Raw genomic sequence first — 25,527 nt, 5'->3', positions numbered from 1 at the left:
AGTGTTGTTTCATCTTGCTTCTTGTAAAATTTTATGTCTTCTAATGTCTAACAAAATGATCCTTTTTGTTTGTTAATGATACTCATAATAGAGTAAGTTTCGATTTGTTCCTAAATTAACTGAACAAACAAAGAAAATATTGATTGATGACATGAGTCTAAAATGGAGGCAATTTAAATATGAACTGAAATCAAAAGGATATGATGAGAGCAAAACTAAGGAGGAAATGATTGCTCACATCCCAGATCCAAGGGTTGATCCTTCTCAATATCGTGATTTAGTACATTATTGGTGATCTGAGAAAGGACAAGTATACATGACAATGTCACAAACCTTTTGCTAACATAACAATTATATATTATATGTTTTTTTTTATTATTGACTTTTTATATTTGTTGGTTATAGAAAATAAACAACATCAACCAAAGGAGCCGCTCAAAATATGAGGACTTGCATTGCATGGGAACCAATAATCTTCCAAGACGAATTCATGAGATGGTTTGTCTTTTTTATATTTTTTATTATTAAATTGCTTAATACAAATAGGATGATTGATTTTTTTAACTAATGTTAGACTACAAAGGCTAAGGGAGTGCAACCTTCTAGGGCATAAATTTATATTGACACTCGAACTCGAAAAGATGGAAGCATTGTTACTGAAAAAGCTGCTATTGTAATTGTAAGAATTTTAATTTTTATTTCAATACTTTTTCTTTGTTTTGCTCAATTTTCTAATAGAAGGTTATGGGGTGAGGGGGAGTAACTAATGTGGAGATGAGTTTTGTTTAGTGATATTGAAGTATTTAGGATATTGGTGTATGATAATAATTTATAAGGTGTATTTATGTAGGATGAACTAAAAAAGAAAATGGTTGAAGCGGAGAGTTCGCAAAATTTACAAAGCACCCAAGATTCTACTAATTGGACAAATGATATATATTCAAAAGTCAAAGGACCTAAAAAAAGAGGACGTGTGCGTTATCTTGGCAAGCTTCCACATCAAGCAAGTTCATCTCAAAGCTCTTATACAAACAATAGGATTCAAAAGTTGGAGAATTTACTTGGAAACTTTGTAGCTATGCTTAAAGTACGATTTGCAGAAGATTCACAAATTAATCAAGTCTTAGAAGCTATAGATCAAAAGGTATGAATTTATAATTCTACTTATTCAACGATTTAACTATGATATGATACTTTACAAAGAAAAAACATTCTTTTAATATAGGTACCTACAAATGGTTCTACCAGTAAAGATCATTAAACTACAAACAATCTTAACTAGAGGTGAGTTGAAATTTAGATGGTAATGAAGATGCGAGCCGGCGACAAAATGTTATTTCAGGAACATGATTTAGATGGTTATGAAGATGTGAGTCGGCGACAAAATGTTCAAGTGTTTGGTTTTTACTTTGTCTATTTGTCCAACAACTCGAATTAACTCTTTTATACATTTAGAAATTTAGAAACTTGTTAAATTTTAGTGATGATTCCCTCCATGTAAAGAGGGTCATGGTGCACCAAAAATATACAGTTAGGAAGGACTATGCACTTGGTACTAAAAAACAAGGCAAAGTGAATTGGAAAATTTTCTATAGCACTACTAATGCTAGATCATTTCACAATGACAATGGATCAAGGGCTACAATATGTTAAAAAGCACACAATCTAGTTACAATAATCACAAATTAGGCTAACAAAAATTTAATTGTATGTAGCAGGTTGTTATAACTTTTCAAAGGCCATGTTGCAGCAGATTTCTAACTTTGTGTAGCATAATAATAAGCCCATGTATATTTAATTAAAAATTATAATCAACAAAGAGTGTAATTAGGAACGTACCAAGTGGAAGGGTGTCCAAAGTCCAAACACGCACGCTATTAGTTTATGATCTAAAAGTTAATTAAGGTTGTTTTTCTAAGACATTAGAATTCCTTTTTTTTCTAATTCATTTTTAACCATATTTTACATCATCTCAAAAGGTATAAAATAAAAAAAAATGTAGCAAGTAAACTTCAAACATCATATATTGGAGAAAAATTATATTAAAAGTAAATATTAAAAAATAATAATAAGAGATATGGGAAATGATCGGACACTAATGTGTGGCGTGATAAATGACATGAAAATTAGTCTATTATATCATTTGTCATATTACTGTTTAATGCAACATCATCTATCATTTCATGCATTAATTTCACCTCGGTAAAATTTGTTAAATATATAAAAAAAAACTAACTGAAAAAAATAAAATGAACAATTATAATACTTAAGATATCAAATGGGTGCAATTAAAATATGAGACATCAAAATCACACAATTATAATATCCAGGACCAAAAGTGTAATTTCCAAAGTCAAAATATTATTCTTGTCATTTAGATTTAAGAGGTTATCAATTTAATTTTAGTTAAAATTAAAATAATGTTAGTATTTAAATTTAGTGTTATACTTCTACACTTTATATGGCCCATAAATAAAAGTGAAATTAGCTCTTCCAGATAGTACATCTCCTTTAAAAAAAAACATATTTTCTACGTAATAAACCAGTAAAGGAGAAATGAAAAAAAAAGGATAGAAATTTACTTTAGAAAATGATAAAAAAAAATTATTGAAATTATGTTTCTTAATTGTATTTATGTCTACATTTAAATTGAATAAAAAAAAAAAGAATATAGTAGAATTAACTATTTTATAAAACAATAAAAAATGAAAAACAATGTACACATAAATATTTTATAGTTGAATTAAAAATGAAAAACAGCAGTGTTAGTTGTATTTGTTTAATTAGCAAGTAATGGATCATTGTAAGTTTGTTATGTAATGATTACCTTCATCATTATAATAAGTATATCCATTTGGTGAACTTCTACCGACTGCACTCACATGAAGCCTAATACCACTAAGTCAACGTCAAACTTTAAAGTATAAGAGATAAGAGGATGAGAGGAAAACTGATGATTTTATTGAGTATAAATAGTAAATATTTATACTACAAATTAAAAACAGAAATGTAAACAAATTTAGCTAAGCCAATTAACTAAACCATGCATAAAATTTTCCTAAAAAATAGCATAGAAATATGTCTTTATTTAACTTATTTGACTCCTTCAATCACATGTTGTTGGAATCACAAAATCCCAACAATCTCCTCCGTGTCTCAACGGCAACATACACCAAGTTGTTGTCGAAGATACTCAAATCTTGCTTGAGGAAGTGATTTTGTTAAAAAAATCAACAAGTTGATTTTCAGTTTTGCAATATAGCAACTGCATGTCACCTTGGTTTTGCACCTCCCTTGGGAAATACAACTTTATATTAAAATGTTTTGTTTTCCCATGAAACACAAGGTTCTTAGAAATTGAAATTGCAGCTTGATTATCAACAAGAACTTGTGTACTCTCCTTTTGCTCCATGTGTAAATCAGCCATAAGTTTTCTTAGCCAAATTGCTTGATTTGCAGCTGCAACAGCTGCTACGTATTCGGCTTCAGCGGTAGATTGTGCTATGACATCTTGCTTCTTTGAACGCCATGAAAAAAAATCCAGAACCAAATGTGAAACAGTAGCTTGAAGTGCTTTTCATGTCATCATTACTCCTAGCCCAATCACTATCTGAATATCCATAAAGACTGAAATATTTTACTGGTTGAAACTTCACTCCATAACCAATAGTACCCTTGATATATCTCAGGTTTCTTTTAGCTGCCTTAAAATGAATCTCACTAGCACAGTGCATATATCGTGACAACAAGCTTACTGCATAGGTAATGTTTGGCCTGGTTGCAGTCAAATACATCAGACATCCTATTAAGCTTTTGTACAGTTTTTCATCAACCTTATCAGCTCCATCTTCATTGCTGAATTTCTCCTTTTGATTCATTGGCGTTGCAATTGGCTTGCATTCCTCCATCTTGAACTTTCTAAGAATTTCCTTTGCATATTTTTCTTGACTTACAAAGACTTCACCTCTATCTTGTTGCACCTGCATACCAAGGAAAAAGAACATTTTTCCAAGATCAGTCATTTCAAAGGCTTCTTTCTTTCCTCCTTTTAACTCTTCAATCAGCTCCTTTGAACTTCTTGTCATAAGTAAGTCATCAACATACAAGGAAACAATGACTATTCCAACATCCCTCTTCTTGACATACAAGGTAGACTCACTTAGACTTTTTTCAAAGCCTAAGCTTATCAAATGTGCATCAATTCTGTCGTACCAAGACCTTGGGACCTGCTTTAAGCCATACAAGGCCTTTTTCAGCCGATAGACTTTCTCCTCCTGTCCATGAACTACAAATCCTTCAGACTATTCTACAAAAATTTCTTCTTCCAAGTGCCCATTCAAAAAGGCTGATTTAACATCCATGTGATGTATAATCCAACCTTTTTGTGCAACAAGAGCTAACAATAGCCTTATGGTATCCAACCTGGCAACTGGAGAAAAAGTTTCTGAGAAGTCTACCCCGAACATCTGCGCATATCCCTTCACAAAAAGCCTCGCCTTATGTTTGTTTACAGAACCATCAACATTAAGCTTGGTTCTATAAATCCATTTCACTCTGATGACATTTTTATCTTTAGGTTTCTCCGTGAGCCCCCATGTTTGATGTTTTTCAATCATATCAAGCTCCTCCTTCATTGCACTTACCCACTTCGAATCAACTGCAGCTTCATTGTAGTCTACAAGCTCCATTACAGCAACATTATATCTTTGATAAATATCAAAGAGAGATCTAGTTCCTCTAACTGGCTGGTCATCCACATCTTCTTCGCTCTCCTCTTGAACTTAAAGCTTCTCACTTTCCTTGCTCCATTTTTCTTCTTCAAAGAATAGCACATCTCTAGTAACAATAACTTTATTACTTGGTGGCAAGAATATTCTATAGGCTTTTGATGTGGAGTTATAGCCTACAAAGATTCCCGCTTCCACCTTTTTATCAAGTTTGTCTCTCTTAACCTGTGGAATATAAGAGAAACACAAGCAGCCAAAGACTTTCAAGTTCATCAATTTTGGTTTGAAACCATACCAAGCTTCAAATGGGGTCGATTTTGAAAGAGCTTTTGTTGGCAATCTGTTCAGCAAAAAAACAAAAGTGCTTGAAGCCTCTGCCCAGAATTTTTTTGGAAGATCTTTGTCATGAAGTAAACATCTCACCATTTCCAAGACCATTCTGTTTTTGCGCTCCACAACCCCATTTTGTTGTGGGGTATACGGAGTTGTCAATTGATGTTCTATTCCTGCATCTTCACAAAACTTGCTAAACTTATCAGACGTATATTCTATTCCATTATCAGATCTTAATATCTGCATTTTTCTTTCACTTTGATTTTCAACCCATGTTTTAAACTTCAACCTCGGTTTTGTTTTCATGAAATAAATCCAACACATTCTTGAAAAATCATCAATAAAAGCAATATACTACTTACTGCCATTCAGAGATGGGGTTTCTTGAGGTCCTCCGACATCCGTACGTACTAACTGTAGCTTGCTTGTTGCTCTCCAAGATTTGCCTTTTGGAAAAGGCAACCTCATTTGTTTTCCATATTGACAAGCAGCACATACGGGTGATTTCTCTTCCAACTCAAGCAGCCCTTGTACAAGATCATTCTTCCTCAAATAGAGCAAAGCGCCATGATGAAAATGACCCATCCTTTTATGCCAAACCAGCATGTTGTCTTCAACCTTGTGCACAGCAAGCTGCTCTTCATCAATCAAATTCAAGACAAAGCTTTTGCCTTTCATTTGAACTCTAAATAATTCTTTATTATCTGAATCTTTAATCATGCAACTTTTATCTTCAAATAGAACTTTATAGCCTTTCTCTAGAAGTTGGCCAACACTCAACAAGTTTTGGTTAATTTCAGGAACGTATAGAATATCAGGAATTAATTTCAAACCTGTGCAACCTTTGATCACGATGGTTCCTTTGCCCTTCATTGCTATTTTTGCTCTGTTTCCAAATCTGACATTTGTGTTGTAGGTTGCATCAAGATCTTTGAATAATTCTTAATCGTAAGTCATGTGGTTCGTGCAACCACTATCAATTAGCCAACTTTCTTTTGATCTTGCGATAGCAAAGCAAGAAACAACAAAAAGTTCTTCTTCATCCACCTCTTCAACAACATCTTGTACATTCTCTTGTTTTTGTGATGACTTGCAGATTTTCTTCACATGCGCTAATTGTCCACATTTATGGCATTTCACATCTGGCCTCCACCAACACTTCGTCTGTGGATGATTTTTTTTTTTTTACAAAAAGGACATGATGGAAAATCATGAGAGGATTTGCTACCATTTTTGTGGTTGAAACTTCCTGACTTGCCCTTCTTTTTTTTTGTCCAATGATTTAGCTACCAAAGACCCTTCAGTAGTACCTTCTTGTCTCATGAGTCTTCTTTGTTCCAGAGCCTGAAGTGCGGTCAAAAGCTCTGCCAAGGTGATAATAGAAAGATCTTTTGAGTTCTCCAAGGAAGTCAATGTGGCTTCATATTTTTCTGGAATTGTTACAAGTATTTTTTGAACAATTCGAGAGTCAAGAATTTCAGTGCCAAGAAGACGTATTTTGTTTGCAATGCCGAGAAGCTTGTCCGCATAATCTTTGATTGTCTCCGAATCTTTCATCCTCTGCATCTCAAGTTCTCGAATCAGATTCAAAGCTTGCATTCCTTTGATTTTCTCACTGCCTTCGTACTCTTCCTTCATAAAATTCTAGATTTTGTGTGCCGTTTTCATCGTCATTATTCTGTTGAAAATGACTGGAGATACAGCTGTGAACAAAATTGATTTGGCTTTGGACTTTCGAAGCCTCCTTTCTTTGTGACTTTTCATTTGGGCAACAATGGGATTATTTGGCAAAGGAGGAACTTCGTAGTCCTCTTCTACTGTTTCCCATACATCGTTAGCATCAAGATATGCTTCCATTTTGACATCCCACATTTGATAGTTTAGTCCATCAAATACAGGTACAAAAATGGTAGTAAAGGAGGTTTCAGATTCCATCTTATGTGTGGTGGCTATTTGGTGGTTGTAGGTGTTTGTGGGTTATATCACAGATCCCATAAGATACCTTATTGCTCTGATACCAATTTGTAGGATTTAAAGTATAAGAGACAAGAGGATGAAAGGGAAACTGATGATTTTATTGAGCATAAACAGCAAATATTTATACTACAAATTAAAAACAGAAATGTAAACAAACTTGAGAGATATATGCTAAGCTAATTAACTAACCATGCATAAAATCCTCCTAAGAAATAGCATAGGAACATGTCTTTATTTAACTTATTTGACTCCTTCAACCACATGCTGTTGGAGTCACAAAATCCCAACACAGTAGCTGAAAAAATGAGCATAATTATTCCAACAATATTGTGTTATGTAACATAGACTCAAGTCAACTAAACTTGTGTCGTGCTACAGTCGAAACCCTCCACCACCAGATGAAAAATGTTGTGCAGTTATTCGCCAGGCCAATTTGCCTTGCCTCTGCAGATACAAATCTATTCTACCTTCAATTGGAATTAACCCCATAAAAGGCTTTGGCCTTGCCTGGTAAATGTGGTCTGCAATCGCCTCCTAAATGTTCAGGTAATCATCTTTAGCTTGAATTAATACACCTTTAACATATAAAGCTCTGTTTGGATAACTTTCTTTGTCACTTACAAGATAAGAACATAAGAAGGAAAAATGAAATAAGTTCTAAAATTAGTTTATGTATGAGTTCAAATTAGCTTTTTGGAGGTCTCAAAATCATCTAATACTTATGGACAAACTTATCTATAAAGGGCATAATTACTTTTGCAGTTTTGCTTATATGTGACAAGATGTTTCATTTTTGCAGTGTAGTGAAGCAATTAATGAAGGTCATGTTCATTAGTCATTACACGAACCTTAGTATTCAATTGGTTTCAGGTGTTTCATTAACACTGAAGATGCAATTAAGTTTTAAGGCAGCATTTGAATTCCCTGGAATAAAGGTGCAGTTTCTTTTAATCAGTGTGTTATGTATGCCCAAAAGTTTGCAAGCAGGTGTGGTGTGGTGTGGTATGTAGTAACAGTGTCTGATGTTGTAGATGTTGCAAAGGTGTTTGATGTACAAGAATACAGAATAGCATTACTCTTTTCCCCATGTCTACACTTTTAATATGTTTAATATAATTTCTGGTTTTTGGCGCTGAACTCTGCGGAAAATCAATAAATTAGACAGACTGTATATATATATACACGAGACAGAATGCATAATTTTACAAGAAACTGCTGAATCAGACACCATAGAAATAATTAATAAATATAGACAGTAATGATCTGCTTCACAACATTTCTCAATGAGTATGAATAGAAGCAAATGTGTGCTTTTCTAAGACATCTCTCCAACGTAATTGATAATATAGCTCCTTTAAACAAAGTCAACAAGCTACAAGGGATGAAAGCATCCTAAGTAAACAAGTTCTTAACAACATCATAATGGCAGATTTACTCGTAAAAAAAATAATGGCAGATTTAGTTGTCAAGTATCAAACAAGAATCCAAGAGAATTCCATCATAGTGTGAAATATTTAAGACCAACCCCAAAAGAACAAATCAGAATCAATAGAAAGGCAACAAGTAACTCAGAAGTCAGACTCTGAATCAGCATCCAATAGAAGAAATGCATTACTCAGCTTTCTAACAGGCTTGACAAATAGTGTCTTAATGTCTTATTAAGCACATAATAGACTTGATTGTTGTGCTTCACCAATTCATGAAGCGTATTTCATCTGATCACACATTGGGAGCAGGTTTTAGTTTTCCTCAAAATCAGGCATTTCAAATGTTGTTGAAATCAAGCTCTTATTTGTTAGATTTCATATTAAAATCAATTGTCTTTAAGTGAAGTTGTCAAACAGATATATAAATTGCATTCCAAGAACTGAGACAGACAATGTGGGACGTCCTAACAAAATTTTCAGTCAAAGATCTTCCTGATGTTTATATTTGATTTTGGACTCATTGAGATATTTGAACCAGAAATGATCTTTTCAGACTTGCTTCCAACTTTCCCAGAACAGGGTTTTCTCATCGTTGTAGATCCTTTAGTAGTGTTTTTGCCAGATGAATTACCAAATTCAGCATTGTTCTTCAGTAGACTCTCTCTTTGGTCGCAGTCTTGCAGATTTCAAACTCTCACTATAGTATTAATTTCTGAAATAGTAGCTTTCATATTGGGAAATTTTATATGATCTCTCATAGGATTCCAAGCTCAGCATTAATCTCATGATTTCTGGTCAAGTATAATCGTCAATAAAACTGTATAGGGGGTTAAAAACGACAAATTGATGCATAATATCAGTTTATAATTTAAAGCACGTACCAGTATACCTCCCTGCACTCAGTTATTTGATGTACATTAGTACAAATCAAATGCATATTCCTCAAGGATCTTCCGAGAATTGAATGATAAATTCACCTGCCATGCACTTCAAAACGTCACAACAATATTTCCCAAAAGCTGAACCACACATGCAAATTCTCCCAATTAATTTGAATGTTCACATCTTCTAATTAATGCACGTGAGACAACAATACTAAGTTAGACAATATTGAGTTCCAATGTTTGAATTAATGAGGATAAAAATATGTAAATCCCTCGTCAGTCATGCATGGATCAACAATCACATTGGTGTTGCTTACTTCATGGTTAAAGTTTAACCTCCTAGAGGCAAAGACAGATTATGAGTTGATAAAACTTAGCAGCAAAATTAATTCTGGTGGCGAAATAAGTCAAAGTGAATTTTGTTTTATCTGGCAATGAATTTCCTCTTTTATCAGCATGTATTGTAGCCATAAAATATTAAAGAGGACCTCTGTTTCATTATAGAAAATGTTTCAAGAAAAAATCTGTTTCTCTAATGTGACTAAAATTTCATAGTACCTTTGTGAGGACAGGAATGGGACTAGCTAGGTTACTGTATTTTATTGCCTCGTTGGCAACTTGGCATTTTCTTTGATAAACTAAGTCAAGGTTTTCTTTCTTGTCGCATAAAGATGAGTTCAAGCCTTAAAGGTGCTCAATTCAATATGGATGTCTAATATAAATAAATCTCACAATAAAGTTGAAAATCTTACTGTTAATCAAGCTGAAACACGCGTGATCCGATTTCTGTGATGAAAACTTGGACATGGAGCTTACTGTTGACAGTAATTAATTGAACTTAATATACTGTGGTTTTAATGATAAGGTGATGGTGTATTCAGGTAAAGCATTTTCACAAAAATAAAGTTCCAAGGATTGCAATGATTGAGTGATGAATAAGAATGATATCCTTAATTTATATAACTTTTGGATGTCTAAGTAATAATGATTTGGTGACAATGTTATTCCTCTAAGCTAGCTAGGCATACAATAATATTTAGTTCTGTGATCTCAAAGATTATACAAGTGCATTTTAGGATTAGAGCAGTGATATGTGAACATTAGATGAGTACTTCAAATACTTTTTTTCATTTCAAATTAATTATTTTAAAAAAAATACTTAGATTAAGAAAATAATTACTCCTAGATCATAACATTCATTGAGCTTAATTACAGTTACACTGTATAGCAATTAAAAAAAATCATTATTGATATAACTTTTAAAATAATTATTGTAAAAGTTAATAAACTTATGTAATGATTTGTGATTGAATAACTATATTAAACTACTTTACATAATTTATTAGATATGTTTTACTAAAATGTCTTTACAATGCACACAAGCGTGACATGAGTGACTAATAGCTTGTGAATAAAGCAACATTTGTGGGGAAATAAGTTGTTCATAGGATACCTTATTTTTAGCATTAGCAAAAAAAAAATATTTTACTCTTTTTCTTAATTGTTATAAAGATATTATGGAGTATTCGAGCCAATAGTATTTATTCAGTGACACAATTGGAATAGAAATTTTAATATTTCAATAAAAATTAAAAACGTCAATCAATATAAATTTTATATATTATAAAATGTCAATTAATTTGAAAATCAGAAACATTTCATTAACATGTATTATTTCTCTCTATTTATTTTTTTTATCACATTACATTACTTATTACATCTACATTTTTTATATCTTTTGTGCTCAATTTGGAACCTTAAAGAGGTAGAAATGAACAAGGAGGTTTGGTTTCTTTAAAAGTAGGGAAGAAGAATTATAAAATGTGTACGTGATACCCCTATGTATAGTTTTTCTCTCAAAATGAAAAGGGAAATGAAAGAGAAACATGATCTTATATATTAAATGACTAAAATAGCCTTATTCTTGTATTTTCTTTTTTAGTACAATATTTATGTCATTTTGAATACATATTTAACTTTACTCTTTGCATTTCCATTTTTAGCAAATAACTTAGAAAGTCATCTTACTTTCTATTGTTTTTCTTTCCTATCTCTTTCTTTCTTTCTTTTCACTTCCAGCCCTAAATCAAACATAACAATCTAAACTATCTAAAATTTAAGTGTTCACGAATCATTTTTCTAGGACCACTATTGACAAAGGGTGAGTTGAAAAGGCTCTAAGTGATAGAGGTAAGTATAAAGTTAACTCTCATTCTAACATCTTGTGTTTTTGTATTACAATAATGATATATGAACACTTATATATTATAAAAATTTATTTGACAAAAAAAAAAGATTATCTTTCTCTCTTTTCTTATCAAATTATATTACCTATCATATCTATATTTCTCTTTATTTCTCTCCCAAATAGCATGTGGCTATCCAAACATCTTTATCCTTCAGAAAATAGATTCACCTACTTGAACACACCTTTAAATAGGATAGCTAGCTTAAAACTTTGTTAGGCTCATGTAAACATGTACGTTAGTCAGCATACAATTTTTTTTCTTTTTTTATTTTAAAAGATGAGGATTTTTTTTAAATAACAATATATAGAGAAGATATCAAATCATGTTTTCAACCGAATAATATCATCATTGGATTGAAAGTTCTTTTCGCATAGATCATATATGCAAAATTTCATATTAATCTAAAATCATCTGTGATCTAATTCATATAGATTAAAATCAACTTAATATAAATATTTTAAAATATATTAAAATATAAATCATTTAATTATCTTCTTGTTATTTGATTTCGATAAAATTTGACACAAGCAATTTTAATAATACATAAACATAATTCAGCTGTTAAATCAATAAAAATCATATTTTATATTAAATTATAAAAACAATATAATAATTATCAAATTTGCAGCAATATAATTTAATCTTTCCTTTTTCTATATATGAGGAGGAATAAAATTTCAGGTAACATAAAAAGTGTTGCACTAAATCTTACCCGCTAATTTTAATATAATCTAATGGTTCTAATCTAATCACTAAAGTGGCACGTGACTGATATTGTTTCCTGCCCATCTCCCTTGTTTCACGTCTTAGCCTCTTCCTTGCACGAAATAAGGCCTGGTGGCGGCCATTAACAATGACAACTAATTGTTTTCAAGGCTTTGTTGAAACAAGATGGTGAAAAAAATGGATTTGTAATTGTTGTGCAACAGAGACTCAGAGAGGATGTGAATAGAAAAACCCATCATTTCCTCCCTTCATTCCAACCACCAAATTATAGTTTTCAGATTATTAAGACTACTTTAATTGGTTTTCAAATTCATTAGGCAAAATCCAAAGTGAAACAGTGAAACGGATTTGGCATATTTTCAAAACCTTTGGATACTGCGCAACAAAGCAATTTAGCGATTCCCATGACTGTTGTTCTAATTCAGCAAGTTCTTTATTGAGCATCCACTGTGCATATTAATTATATTGAAACTTATCTTTGAAAATCAATTCGTATATATGTTCTTTTATATTTTTATTATTTCAAAAGATACAAACCATTGTTGAACGGAAACCCAAAAGAGAGGATAAATAAGTTTGGAGAATATTACAGTGTCCATCATTAGGTTTGATTCAGATTAATTGCAGAAACAGAGTAGATAGTGTTTCAATGAATGTCATGTGACTCACTAATTTTCTTATATCATGACCATTAGATGATGATAAAATTAATGAATGAGATTTGGTTAACATTATTTATATTATTGGTGTAATTTGATTCTATATATATATATATATATATATATATATTAAATATTTTTCGTACATATAATATAGTTTATTTTTATTTATTACCTAACCTCTATTTTTTTATTTTATTATACCTAAAAAAATTGATGTTTGATTTGAGTATATCGATTAAGTAATACTTGTACCTTTGAAATGTAGAGAAACTGAAACTTCAAATATTTCTTGTTTTTTCTTCGTACGTAAATGCAGAGATCGAAACGGTAACTTCAAATATAAAAGTTTACTAATTAAGTCGCACTACTAGAAATACGTCTTTCAAAGTCGGTTAAGTAGTGTTTTTAACGATGGTTTTCAACCGTCGTAATTGCCGTCGTCGTAAAAGGTAGAAATATTTTAAAGACGGTTCTATTAACCGTCGTTGTAAATATAACTTTTTACGACGGTTGTTGATGAACCGTCATTGTATGTCTGTGTTGTTTACGACGGTTGTTGATAAACCGTCTTCGTATATGTGCGCTTTTTACGACGGTTGTTGATGAACCGTCTTTGTATGTGACATGCAAAAATGGCTTTTTACGCCGGTTTTGATATAACAGGCGTAGTAAGTGTAATATACTAAGACGGTTGTATTATAACCGTCGTAGTATTACCAATTTTTTTTAACTATTTTACGCCGGTTGTGAAGTAACCGATGTAGTAAGGGCAATATACTAAGACGGTGATAAAATAACCGTCGTAGTATTGTTTTTTTTATTGTTTTTTTATTTTCTTTTTTTTGTTTTTTTTTTAATTTGATAGGAACCAAAACTATCAAATGAAAATGATGCAAGAAATTAATAAGTCTGTCAAAGCAAATTTATACTAGATTTTCATTCTAGAAGATTATATTAAATATTTTTAAAAATAAATTAAATTAAACATTTTATTAGTAATTTAGTCAAATAATAATAGTAATAACAATAAATGGGGATGATCTATTTAACATAAATCCTGTTATGGATGAATTTCTGCAGTCCATAAAAAGTTAAAAAAATGTTCATATCAACAACACTCATAATATGCTACATCTCCATATCAATAGAACCAACATTCCAATCATGCGTGCTAGAATTATCACAACTGCATCATTTGGAAATTAAATAGCACCTGCAGAAGACATAAGAATTCAGCATAAGTTTCATTTGTTTTTTTTTCCAAGTAATTCTTGGCAACTTTCAAGTAAATCTTCCCGTGCCTAATGATAAAAAAAAAGGATTAGTAGATTACTGCATCTAGTTTCTTATTTTGGGCAAAGATTGCAGAACATATGCAACACAACAATGCAAATGAAACTATTCTCAAGTGACATAACTAAAAGCAAATGTTCTAGAAGGATGATGTTTATTTAAGTTACCTTGAGGCAGAACCCTTCAGCTTCTCAACTTCCTCTTCCATTCGGGTAAACACGGATTTCTTCTCTTCATCGCTGGCAGCTACAAACTCCTTAACCAAGACATCCAAGCTTTCTACTATACCAGCCTGTACAGAAAATATCAAATGTATGAATAAGACACCAACTGCAACAATTTTAACTTTCATCCCCGACCAAAAAATAAAATAAAACAAAACTCTAGCTTCTCTTTGATGTCATTTCACTAACTTGGGAAGTAAATTGTCCTTTTACATCTTGACTTGTTCTAGATTTCTCATTGATAAAAGCCACAAAGTCATCCAAGTCTGTTCCACCTCCGTACTCTTCACCAGCTTTGTTGCCTTTTGGGAAGAACTTCAAGGTAGGAAATCCACTCACATCATACCTGCATAAATATTATTCCAGCAAACTTCAATTATTTATCATGTTGTAATATTCCATCTTTATCCTCTTCGCTGGATTTTTTGTTTTCTTAACCACTGTAATCACATTAGTTATGTAGTATCATTTATTAGCAGTATTAACACATTTATCTATTTCAGTTCCTATATTATTTTGTCTTGTTGCTATATTCTATAAAATCCCATATCTGAATTACACAGAAATATAGTCCCTGAACAGGTAATGATTCATATATTCCATCACATTATGACTCGAAAAGAAGACAACTATGAATAAGCACTATGCAACGTGGACATCTATCAGTCTAGGGCCTCTAAAAACAATTTTACTTCTACTGGCCTTCACCTGTAAAGTTTGATTCACTCAGAACAAACACAACTACTTCTAGTGCTCAGTTTAATTCAATGGTTATACCTATATTGTAAAGCATTGTTTTAATGGGAGCAAACAAGACAACATATTGCTAGGAAGAATAGAACAAAAACAAAACCCCATACAGTAAGCTCTTATAGATTATTCAGCTCAAACATGCCGATGATATTTCCATAGATTTCAAGGGAGAATACTGGGAAGTGTCAAGGATAAGGATTTAGAGCTAAAGTTTCAGAGAAAATTATGACAGTGTCACTGGGAATCCACATAATGAACATCACAAAATCAACATCTGCAAGGATACATGACCTTCTATGCATTCTGAAGAATCTCACCTCAAATGCCAACATTTTTATTTGCAGCCTGAATGAAGCTTCATCAGAAGAATCAACATCGTTTGGCAAAGCAATACAGTCCCACCACCTACAAATACTTTGTAGTGACTCATCTTACATAGTTCAAATATAACCATACTACAATGTTCAACATCAAATGGAACAAGAAGATCATAGTATTCCCTTTCCACCAAAGTAGCATATTTGAATGATAACAAAACTAGATTAAATTATTCTTTTGAAATTTGAGCAATGAAGTTGATATTTTATTTGATCAGTTTTACAAAGTATCTTGATGGAATGGGAACTATGATTACATGAAACAATGCAAATAAAAGTTTAATATTTTAACAAAAAAGAAAAAATAAATGTTGTTTTTTCAGTTAGAAGTCTTTTAGAAAAGGACATCATTCACTCTCTAAACAATTTGATTAAATGGATAATTTAACAAGAGAACAGAAAAAAAAATGATAAGACCAAAACATATATATCTTGCATTTTCTCAGACCCAATGAAAATTATCCAATTTCAACAACCCTGCAACAGAAGAACATGAGTTGTAACATATATATCACAAATATTTAAAAAACCTAAATTACTTGAAACCATGGTGCAGTGTATTCCTCGAATCATGCAAATTTATCAAATACTTTTCCTCAAAAAATTTCCTCACCATTAGCTCTCTGTATTAAGGCCTCATGTAGCAGGTAAAGTTAGTAACTAACTACCTTCTCTTGTGTCCCATCAATATAGGCTTCCAAGCTTCCAAAAGAATAGATAAGTTACAGTGGTTTGAAACATAGGATGTATGATGTTTCATTTGCTTTTCAAGACTGACTGCTTTTAAGTTGTGATACTTTAACATGGTAGAAGAAATGGCCTAGTCACAAAATTCAACCAGGCCTCCATGTCAGACAAATCTAGTAAAGATGATTTATGCAAGACTAATGAAAATAGCTTATTTAATAAGTTGAGCATCTATTAATACACGCATGTCTATGTCTAATGTCAAATTAAAGGCTAGCTTAGATAGAATAAAAAGCGAGATGTAAAATAATTAGATAAAAGGACCATAAAAATTTGAGGAAGAAGCAATCTCTTATGTTATGAAAGCAAAATATTCACCATATTTTTTTTCTAATTGATTTGCTTGATGTGTCAGCATTTACTACAGAGTAATCTTTATTGAACTCTAATGATAACAATATCAGGTGATGTTATCAGATATACATGCATAAACAGTATACACATGCATGTGCATTCTTCAAGCGGCATTCGATAAACATGAAACTCGGAAAAATTAAACCTTACCTTTGCAGCAAGGAGGAATATATCATTTGTTTCTGGGAGAAAAAATAAAAGAAGGGTAAATCAGCAAGAAATGAAACAAAAGGGTTCAGACTTCAGAACACATTTGGATTGTCAAGAAATATTCACACCCATAAGGAAGGAGTCTTACATTAGCATGTTTGATGAATTTAAGGGGTGCCTCTCTACGAGTTGAATCAGAACTCTCACCAGTACAGAGTAAAGAATGGGAGGATTCCCAATCCGCCTCTGCACATGACATGCTACAGGTATTGACTACGCCATCAGAAGAGATTACATCATACTTTGAACGCAAAAGAATGATGTGCAACAGTTCAAGAACATACCCATTATCCCAATAACCACAGGAAGCTACAGTTAAAAACAAAGTTTTTTCTTTTTCTTTTTTCAATCTAATAGACCTTGGAAAGTGTACATGAAAAGGGATAAAAAGCTGACTGAGACTCAGTAGGCCAGAATTGTTAGTGTCTGTGCAGTATTTGTCATTAGGTTGTTATAGAACCGAGTTATTATTTTTGTGTATCATTTATGTTTTTATGCAGTTATTTAGGCACCTATACATAGTGTGCCAGATAGTGTGTGATCTGTAATGCTTTATGTGTATGGAGCTTGGGGAGTGGTTATTCGTGGGGTGGTTAGTAGTTTTACTAATTGCTGAATGCAGACGGAGACTCCTTGTTAGGGGGAAACCCAGTGTGGTCTATGTCTTGTACTTCAATTCTGGCCTAAAAACCATATTGTGTCAAGTACTCCCTCCGCCGACCCTTTTTAAAAATTTGTTTGTTCCTTTTTATAAGATTATTTTTTAATTTTTAGATGTATTAACTATTTTTTTTTCCATATATCCTTACTTAATTATTCTTTGTCCAAATATTAATGAGAAACAATTAAGTGGATAGAGAGATAAGAAAAGGATAAAATTTAGGAATGCAAGCACAATTAATTGACAGATTTAATGTGGTTAATTAAACTAGGTACTTTTCTTAAAGGGCGTAAATTAGTTGAAAGAGTCTTATAATTAAGGACGGAGGGAGTAATAAGTACATAATTTAGTGCGCTTACTCTATACTCTAACACAATCCTAAATACATGCACAAAAATCAAAGTTGCAAACTGTCAAACTCTCAACCTATAATCAGCTTTACTCTTCTACAGTTCTACAAATTTATTCCTGTTCCTTGGCAGGAAACATTGGCAAAATAAAAATATTATATATAATCTATTTTTTCTTTAGGCAACCATAGCCTTACCTGCAATAGTAAGCTTCTCCACATCCACCAGGGCATGGAACAGCTGGCAGCAAGGAGACTTCTCGGAGAAAGGCAACACCAATTGGCCATTCATTAAAGATTTCACAACATCTTCAGGGAGAGGAACTTTAGTTTTGGGACTACCAGAAGTGCATTGCTGAGTGCTCTCCTCTTCATCTGAAGATTCCATTTCATGGCAGTGTTTCTAAGAGCTTCCCACATCACAACCATGACTCTCGTTGGCCCTCAGTTGTTGCATGTAAAGCCTCCTTCCAATTTCAAGTTCTATGGAACCAACAAAACGAAAGCAGAAGCTACACACCAAACAATCAATCTGCGAAACAAGGTAGAATATAAGAGAAAGGAGCAGAAAGCTTTTAATATGGCTACACAAGAACAAAAACTGTGAAAATGAAAACAAACCTTTTTGAGGGGATGTTGAGCTCCTACAACATGGGGTCCTTCAGAACCAGTTCCCCCTCTTTGAAGTCCATGTCTGCATATAAACCTGCAGTTCTCCAATTGCAGAAAAAACACATACTATGAACTAATAATTGCGTTGATCCTATTAAAATGAATATTTTATAATAAAATAAAACCACAAACTAAAACAATTTAAGCATAAACAATGGAGACCTTAATTGTGCCTTTCATATAATCAGATGAAACAATTGTTTGAAATTTTAAACGAAATGATGTAATGACACTAAAAATGTTCTACTACATAATGAAAATCCTCTTTAGCATCCGCTTTTCCTAATACTTAAAAAGAATGTTGCCCATTTTTGGCGAAGTGTGGTGATGGCCTCCACGTCTAACGGTGATCCATCAGAAAACCACTACAAAATTAAGAATTGATGACATTATTAGTAACTTAACAAATATTAACCAAACCTACAATCGTAAGTCCATGCATTATGTATACCTTGTTCCAGTCATCCTTCAATCCACTAGTCACTATGCACCACATCCAATGCATGACATAATATCCGCACTCGTACGCTCCAGTTTGGACATGACTCTAAATTTAACATTGAAAATTGTTAGTTAAGATACAAGACTTCAACATGTACAAACACTTCATTAGAAACAGGTAGAACTTCAATAATTTCTAACCTTTGGTTCAACCCACCAAGGTGCAGCTTGATTAGACATGCCTTGGAAAGAACTGGTTATTGTCTTCATTGCACTAGTAAAAAAAATACAAACAACCATATATATGACAACCATTATTTATGTATATGTAACAACAGTTACCTCCACAGACCATCATTTGTATATTTGAATAGAACCTGTTAATTGTGGCTTTGATGTTAATATCTGGCTTCTTCCTCAGAGAACAAAATCAAACAACCGTGTTTTCCCTTGGACACAAAACAAATAGTTGCCAATGTGCCCTGAAGTTGACAATTACAATTAGGTTTTTATTCAAGCAAAAAAAAATGACTTTAATTACAACAACAGTTCAACTTACTGATGCAAGTAAGCCCCTAAGTACAACTGCCTTTGTGATTCCTTGACCCATGTTTGAATGTATTCTTGGCATTGTTCACGTCTGTCCTTAGCATTGTGTATAGATTGAGGCTCCAACAAACCATACAGTGACTGATCAACTTTGCTTCTACCACAGTTATTCATAAAACTATTTGCAACACAAGTCATGAATATTGTAAATGTTTTAGATTCAAGAATGTTGGTTATGACGTAATCAAACATAAAGGTTGACAAAAAATGACTTACATGGTCCACAGCTGCAGGATAGATATGTTCAAACACTTGTCACCTGATATTATTTCCGCTAGATCAGCATGTGTGATGAAAAATTTTGCCCCAACATCAGGAAGTCCAAATTGCGTCGCCTCCCATGGCACTTCCACTGGACTCTTGTACACGTAAAACAATGTCTTCATTAATTCGCCCAATGGATCAGGTTCAGCTGCAACCTCAGCCTCACCAAGACGTCCAACTGGAAAACGCGCATTATGATTTGAATCCTATATGGTACAAGAAAATAAGTAGTAAAGTTAATCACAAATGGTGTATTAAATTAAATGACATTAGGCAGGGCGATAATTATATTACTTACATCAGTTATAGGCTTCACTAGATGTCTGGGCCATGCAATGAATGTGCTACTCGCGTCCCTGACATACTGAATCTCTGCAGTGGGAAACGGGACAGTGGCGTCACCATCGTAAATTGTGTCAACACAAACCCTTACTACATCATCTGCGTAAGCAACATTGTGTATAATGCCACCAACTCCATACATTTTTCCCGCAGCCACCACCTGTGTACTATCACCACACACAATGTATAACCCCACAATAGAAGCATCAAGTGTAGACCGCTCCTTAGCTACAACATTTGCAGCAGCCTCGGCACAGCTTTCTTTGGTGCTGACACGTGCAACCAATACATCAGGGATAGACGGTCTACAAGGAGCTGACTGTTGCGTTTGAATTTGTGATAACTCACTCTTGATCGCATCCAACTGCTTTTGCAATAAGTCGATAGTCCGTTTGTTTTCGTCTTCTACCTCTTTCCTCAACTCTTGCTTTATACTTCCTATGATTTCCACCAATTTATCTGCGGTCATCGTCGCCGAAGAAGTGTTGGAGCCACTACCACGCGGTCCATAGTAATTACCTATCGTGACACCATGTCCAGCAACACGAACCCGACCTGGGTGCTCTGGACGGCCAATGGCAGTGTTCAAAATGTCTTCACGACCATGCGGGACAAAAGTTCCATGTGTTGATTGTTCCTGCAAATCATCCTGTAACAATGACAACAAGTAAACTCATAACTGTCATTACAACTTACAATTTTTAAGGGAAACATATATTGAGCTTACAATTTTGTCTGCGATTTCTTGAGCTGCAGCAGATGTCATTTGCCCAAATTTGTTAGTTCTAGCCTTCTTCCACTTCACATGTCTTGCAATAGGGGATGGAGGGTCGACGACCACATCTGTATTGTCAGTACCATCACCTTGATTCACTCTTGACGTTGTTTTCTCGGCCATCAATTTATTTTCAAGCACGTCGTACCCTCCACGAGATAGTACGTGGGGACAGTCATTGAATTTTTGAATTTCCTGTGCTTTTTTGCGGATTCCCTGTCAACATTATTAAATACAAGTCAATATATCAAAACTTTGACAACAATTAAATAAGTTAAATGTTGAGTAAAAACAATTAAATTTAAACCTTCCAAGTTGGTGTCTGTCGTGTCTTTGAAAATGCTTCCCATGTTTCTCGATCGAAACCATACTTAGCAGATGGATCAATGTTTTGTTGATCGTCTTTGTCAGTGTATAGATATCTGGAGGTCAGGGAGGACTTAAATTGCCTCCATCTTGTTGCAACCGTGGACATAACCTTCTTCTTCGCAGTTAAACCTTCAGGAATATCAAATTTGGCCTAAAATAATAAATACTTTTCAATCAGTAACTGCATAAACCACATTTCCACAGGCATTAAATATACACAAAAGTAAACTCGTTACCAGTTGAGTGGACTTACCAAAATGTCATCCCATACAATAACTTTTAAAGTTTCGGGGACATCTTTCCAAGTAGCATGAACAATAGGGATTTTCTCCCGCGCCACTACCCCCAAGTAACTATGGAATTTTTCTTTATGTGGGCCAGATCCTCTACCAGTACTAGTGTTGACGTGGACAGTTGGTCGTGGTTGATATAAGCTTCGTGCAGTCAACCTTCGGAGCCTGGTAGTTTGTCTAGTCTTCCTTTTTGTGGTTGCACTAGGAGAATCTGGTGGTGGAGGGGATCTCGGGGGTGTTGTCATGGCTGCAATCAAAAAGAAAAATTAATTATGCCAACTTAATTGTCACAACATAGAAGTATGAAATTATAATGAAAGAAAAATAATGGCAAATTGAAAATCAGAATGGACAACATAAAGAAAATTTGGGTTATATACCACATTCAAGTAGCAATATTTTCCCATAAACCTTCATCATGATCGATACGATTTGCAAATACATCATCCTCCTCATTTTCAGCATTTACCGAAGGCATTTCTGTGCAGAACGTCGGGATGTCATTAACATCAAGGGTTGAAACATCAATATCGGGAGGGATACCAGTTGTTTTACCCTGAAGAACCACTGACCATCTTGCGTCACTGGGATCTTCAACATAAAACACCTGTCTTGCTTGTGCTGCCAGGATGAATGGCTCGTCCTTGTAGCCAATCTTTTGAAGGTCAACCAAAGTAAAACCCATTTTGTCTTGTCGGACACCAGCATTTCCATTAACCCATTGGCACTTGAAAACAGGCACTCTAAATTCACCATAATCAAGCTCCCAGATTTCCTTAATCAGTCCATAATAAGGCATGGACGCTCGAATAGGATGGTTATCTAATGCACTACTAAAGTGCTCCGAATGAGCATCAATCGTTACTCCACAGTTTTGCACAGTGCTATTATCATCCTGGGATTTTGTGTAGAACGAATAATTGTTGATATCATACCCCCTCCAAGTCAAGACATTGAGATTAGGCCCAACAGCTAACAATGATAATGTCTTAGAAGCGTTGTCGCTAGCAAATATTGTTTTTCTAAACCAATTGACGAAACTCTTATTGTGCTCCTGCAACACACGCATCATATTCATGGTTGGGTGACAAGCTATAACATATTCTTTGTGAGCATCTATGTATGGTATAACTTCAGCTGTGTTGTTTAGTACATATAAATGCGCTTGTGACAGTTGCTGGCGATCCATGGTTACAACATTGAATCCTTGTTTCCCCCTACCTTGGTGGCTAGACTCGTGACGGCTTTGAGGAAGACCAACAGGTGAAGCATTTTCAATGTAGTCAGAACAAAACTCAATAGCTTCTTCTGCCACGTACCTTTCAACAATGCTTGCTTCTGGCCGATATTGATTCTTGGTATAACTTTTCAATACCTTCATGTACCGCTCTACCGGATACATCCACCGCAGATACACGGGCCCGCACAACCGTATTTCTCGAACCAAATGAACAACCAAGTGAACCATTATGTCAAAAAAGGCTGGTGGAAAATACATCTCCAACTGACAAACGATAATTGAAGCCTCATTTTCCAAATCATCCAACTGTTTCGGGTCGATGACTTTGCTACAGATGGCATTGAAGAAAAAACACAATCTAGTTATTGCAACCCTTACTTTGTCAGGCAATATACCATGAATGGCAACAGGCAACAATTGCTGCATTAAAACATGACAATCATGAGACTTCAAACCAACCAACTTCATTTCAGTCACAGATACAAGGCTCTTGATATTTGAAGAGTATCCTTGTGGGACTTTAACATTTTTCAAACAATGACAGAAACTTTTTTTCTCAGACGTTGACATCGTATGACATGCTGGCGGTAAATATGTTCGAAGCCCTTTTGACACTGGATGCAACTGTTGTCGTATGCCAATTTCTGCTAGATCTTGACGATATTTCAAACCATCTTTTGTCTTCCCTTTAATGTTAAGCAATGTCCCAACCAAACTATCACAAACATTTTTCTCAACATGCATAACATCTAAACAATGTCTCACATTTAAATCGCACCAGTAAGGCAGATCAAAAAAGATGGACCTTTTCTTCCAAATTTTGTTTGCAGAGCCATCCTTTTTTTGTGTCTTCCCATAGATAATGGTAATGTTGCTCACCCGATCAAGAACTTCAACACCTGACAAAGGAATCGGTGCACTGTCAATCTCAGATGTCCCATTAAAGGCTTTCTTCATTCGCCTATATGGGTGAAAGGGTTTTAAAAATCTTCGGTGTCTTGTATACACTGTCTTTTTGTCATGCTTTAATTGGATGTAACTTGTGTCTTTCTCACATATGGGACATGCGTGGTGGCCTTTCACACTATATCCACTCAAATTACCATATGCTGGAAAGTCATTAATGGTACAAAATATCAAGGCACGCAACTTGAAGGTCTCATGAGCATTCCCATCATAAACATCAACCCCTTCTACCCATAATTTTTTTAGGTCTTCAATCAAGGGAGCAAGATACACATCAATGTCATTTCCTAGTTGTCTTGGACCGGCTATCATCATAGACATCATAATGTACTTCCGCTTGATGCACAACCAAGGAGGGAGGTTGTAGATCATTAGCAAAACAGGCCACGAACTATGATTGCAACTCAAGTTTCCAAATGGATTCATTCCATCCGAAGCGAGAGCAACCCTTAGGTTTCGAGGATCTTGGCTAAACTCTGGATACAACTGATCAATTGTTTTCCATTGAGGAGAATCAGCAGGATGACGGAGCAATCCATCTTTGATCCTGCCATCAGCATGCCATGTTAGGTTTTTCGCGTCTTCTGCATTAGCAAACAATCGCTTAAACCTTGGTATTACTGGAAGATACCAACAAACCTTGGATGGACGATCTTTGTATGTGGTTGCATCTTCACCGCAATCATTGGAATTCACTTTGTAGCGTGACACGCCACATGTAGGGCAGTTGCGCAGTTCAGCATACTCATGCCTATACAAGATACAATCGTTAGGGCAAGCATGTATTTTTTGATATTCCATTCCAACAGGACATAATATCTTCTTTGCCTCGTAATGATTCTTCGGTAGCGTGTTATCTTCAGGAAGCATATTCTTCAATAACAACAGTAATTCGTTGAAGCTTTTGTCACTCCACCCAAATCTTGCTTTCAAATTCACCAAAGCTAACACCCCTGACAACCGTGTATACTTAGTGCATCCGACATACAACGGTTTCTTTGAATCATTATCTAACTTTTCAAAATATGGTTCGTGTGTTTGCCTAAAACCCTCTTGTCCAAGATCGCATAGCATGTCTTCTATACGATCACCAACTTCTTCATGAACTCCAACATTTGCAGGGGTTGATGACATTTCTGATAACTCACCATGCCATATCCATCTTGTATAAGTAGGACAGATACCATCACATATCAGATGTGTTCTAATGTCATCCAAAGATTGTCGTCGACCATTCAAACATTTCACACATGGACAGAAGTATACCCCACGAAAGTCTGGAGCATTTTCAGCAGCAAATTGCAAGAAATCTTCAACCCCATTCTCGTACTCTTCAGTTATGCGTGGTCTTGTCATCCAACTCCGATCCATATTTAGTGTACTGTCAAACGAGGTTCATTATCTGATATGCATGCGAACCTCTCTTTTTTATTGTAAAAAGGTGTGACCCTACCCCATTCAGGAAGACACTTTTTTACTTCATTCAAACAAACAAGTTAAGGCGGTTATGTTAAATTTGACTAAATTTCGGCAGCATTTCGCTTTGGTCTCCAAGTACACGACATGAAACCGGTGACATCAATTGACACCGATCATGTATGCA

At 34.2% G+C, this 25,527-nt stretch overlaps 2 protein-coding genes and 1 long non-coding RNA gene across 3 annotated transcripts; all 3 read right to left on the bottom strand.

The window, feature by feature from the left end:
• Positions 1–6,284: 6,284 nt before the first annotated feature.
• Positions 6,285–6,698, bottom strand: LOC102668435 (uncharacterized). Its single transcript, XM_006603450.1, has one exon. It carries the CDS (start codon positions 6,696–6,698, stop codon positions 6,285–6,287), a length of 414 nt encoding a protein of 137 aa, XP_006603513.1.
• Positions 6,699–14,244: 7,546 nt separating this feature from the next.
• Positions 14,245–14,862, bottom strand: LOC102664941 (uncharacterized). The gene is made up of 3 exons (XR_005889513.1): positions 14,692–14,862; positions 14,446–14,570; positions 14,245–14,286 (listed from the first exon to the last, which is right to left on the bottom strand). It is a non-coding gene; the product is annotated as an uncharacterized lncRNA (long non-coding RNA).
• A 7,241-nt stretch (positions 14,863–22,103) lies between these two features.
• On the bottom strand, positions 22,104–25,295 carry LOC100800209 (uncharacterized). Its single transcript, XM_003551473.1, has one exon. The coding sequence runs from the start codon at positions 25,293–25,295 to the stop codon at positions 22,104–22,106; it is 3,192 nt and encodes a 1,063-aa protein (XP_003551521.1).
• Positions 25,296–25,527: the final 232 nt, after the last annotated feature.

The sequence above is a fragment of the Glycine max genome, chromosome 18 (genome assembly GCF_000004515.6).
Source record: "Glycine max cultivar Williams 82 chromosome 18, Glycine_max_v4.0, whole genome shotgun sequence".
NCBI lineage: Eukaryota > Viridiplantae > Streptophyta > Magnoliopsida > Fabales > Fabaceae > Glycine > Glycine max.
Note: the sequence above shows the minus strand (reverse complement) of the source record. Positions and strands in the feature narration are given on the sequence as shown.

What these genes read in the sequence shown, in the direction of transcription:
- LOC100800209 (XM_003551473.1), bottom strand. Translation starts at nt 25,295, where the DNA reads ATGGATCGGAGTTGGATGACAAGACCACGCATAACTGAAGAGTACGAG.
- LOC102668435 (XM_006603450.1), bottom strand. Translation starts at nt 6,698, where the DNA reads ATGAAGGAAGAGTACGAAGGCAGTGAGAAAATCAAAGGAATGCAAGCT.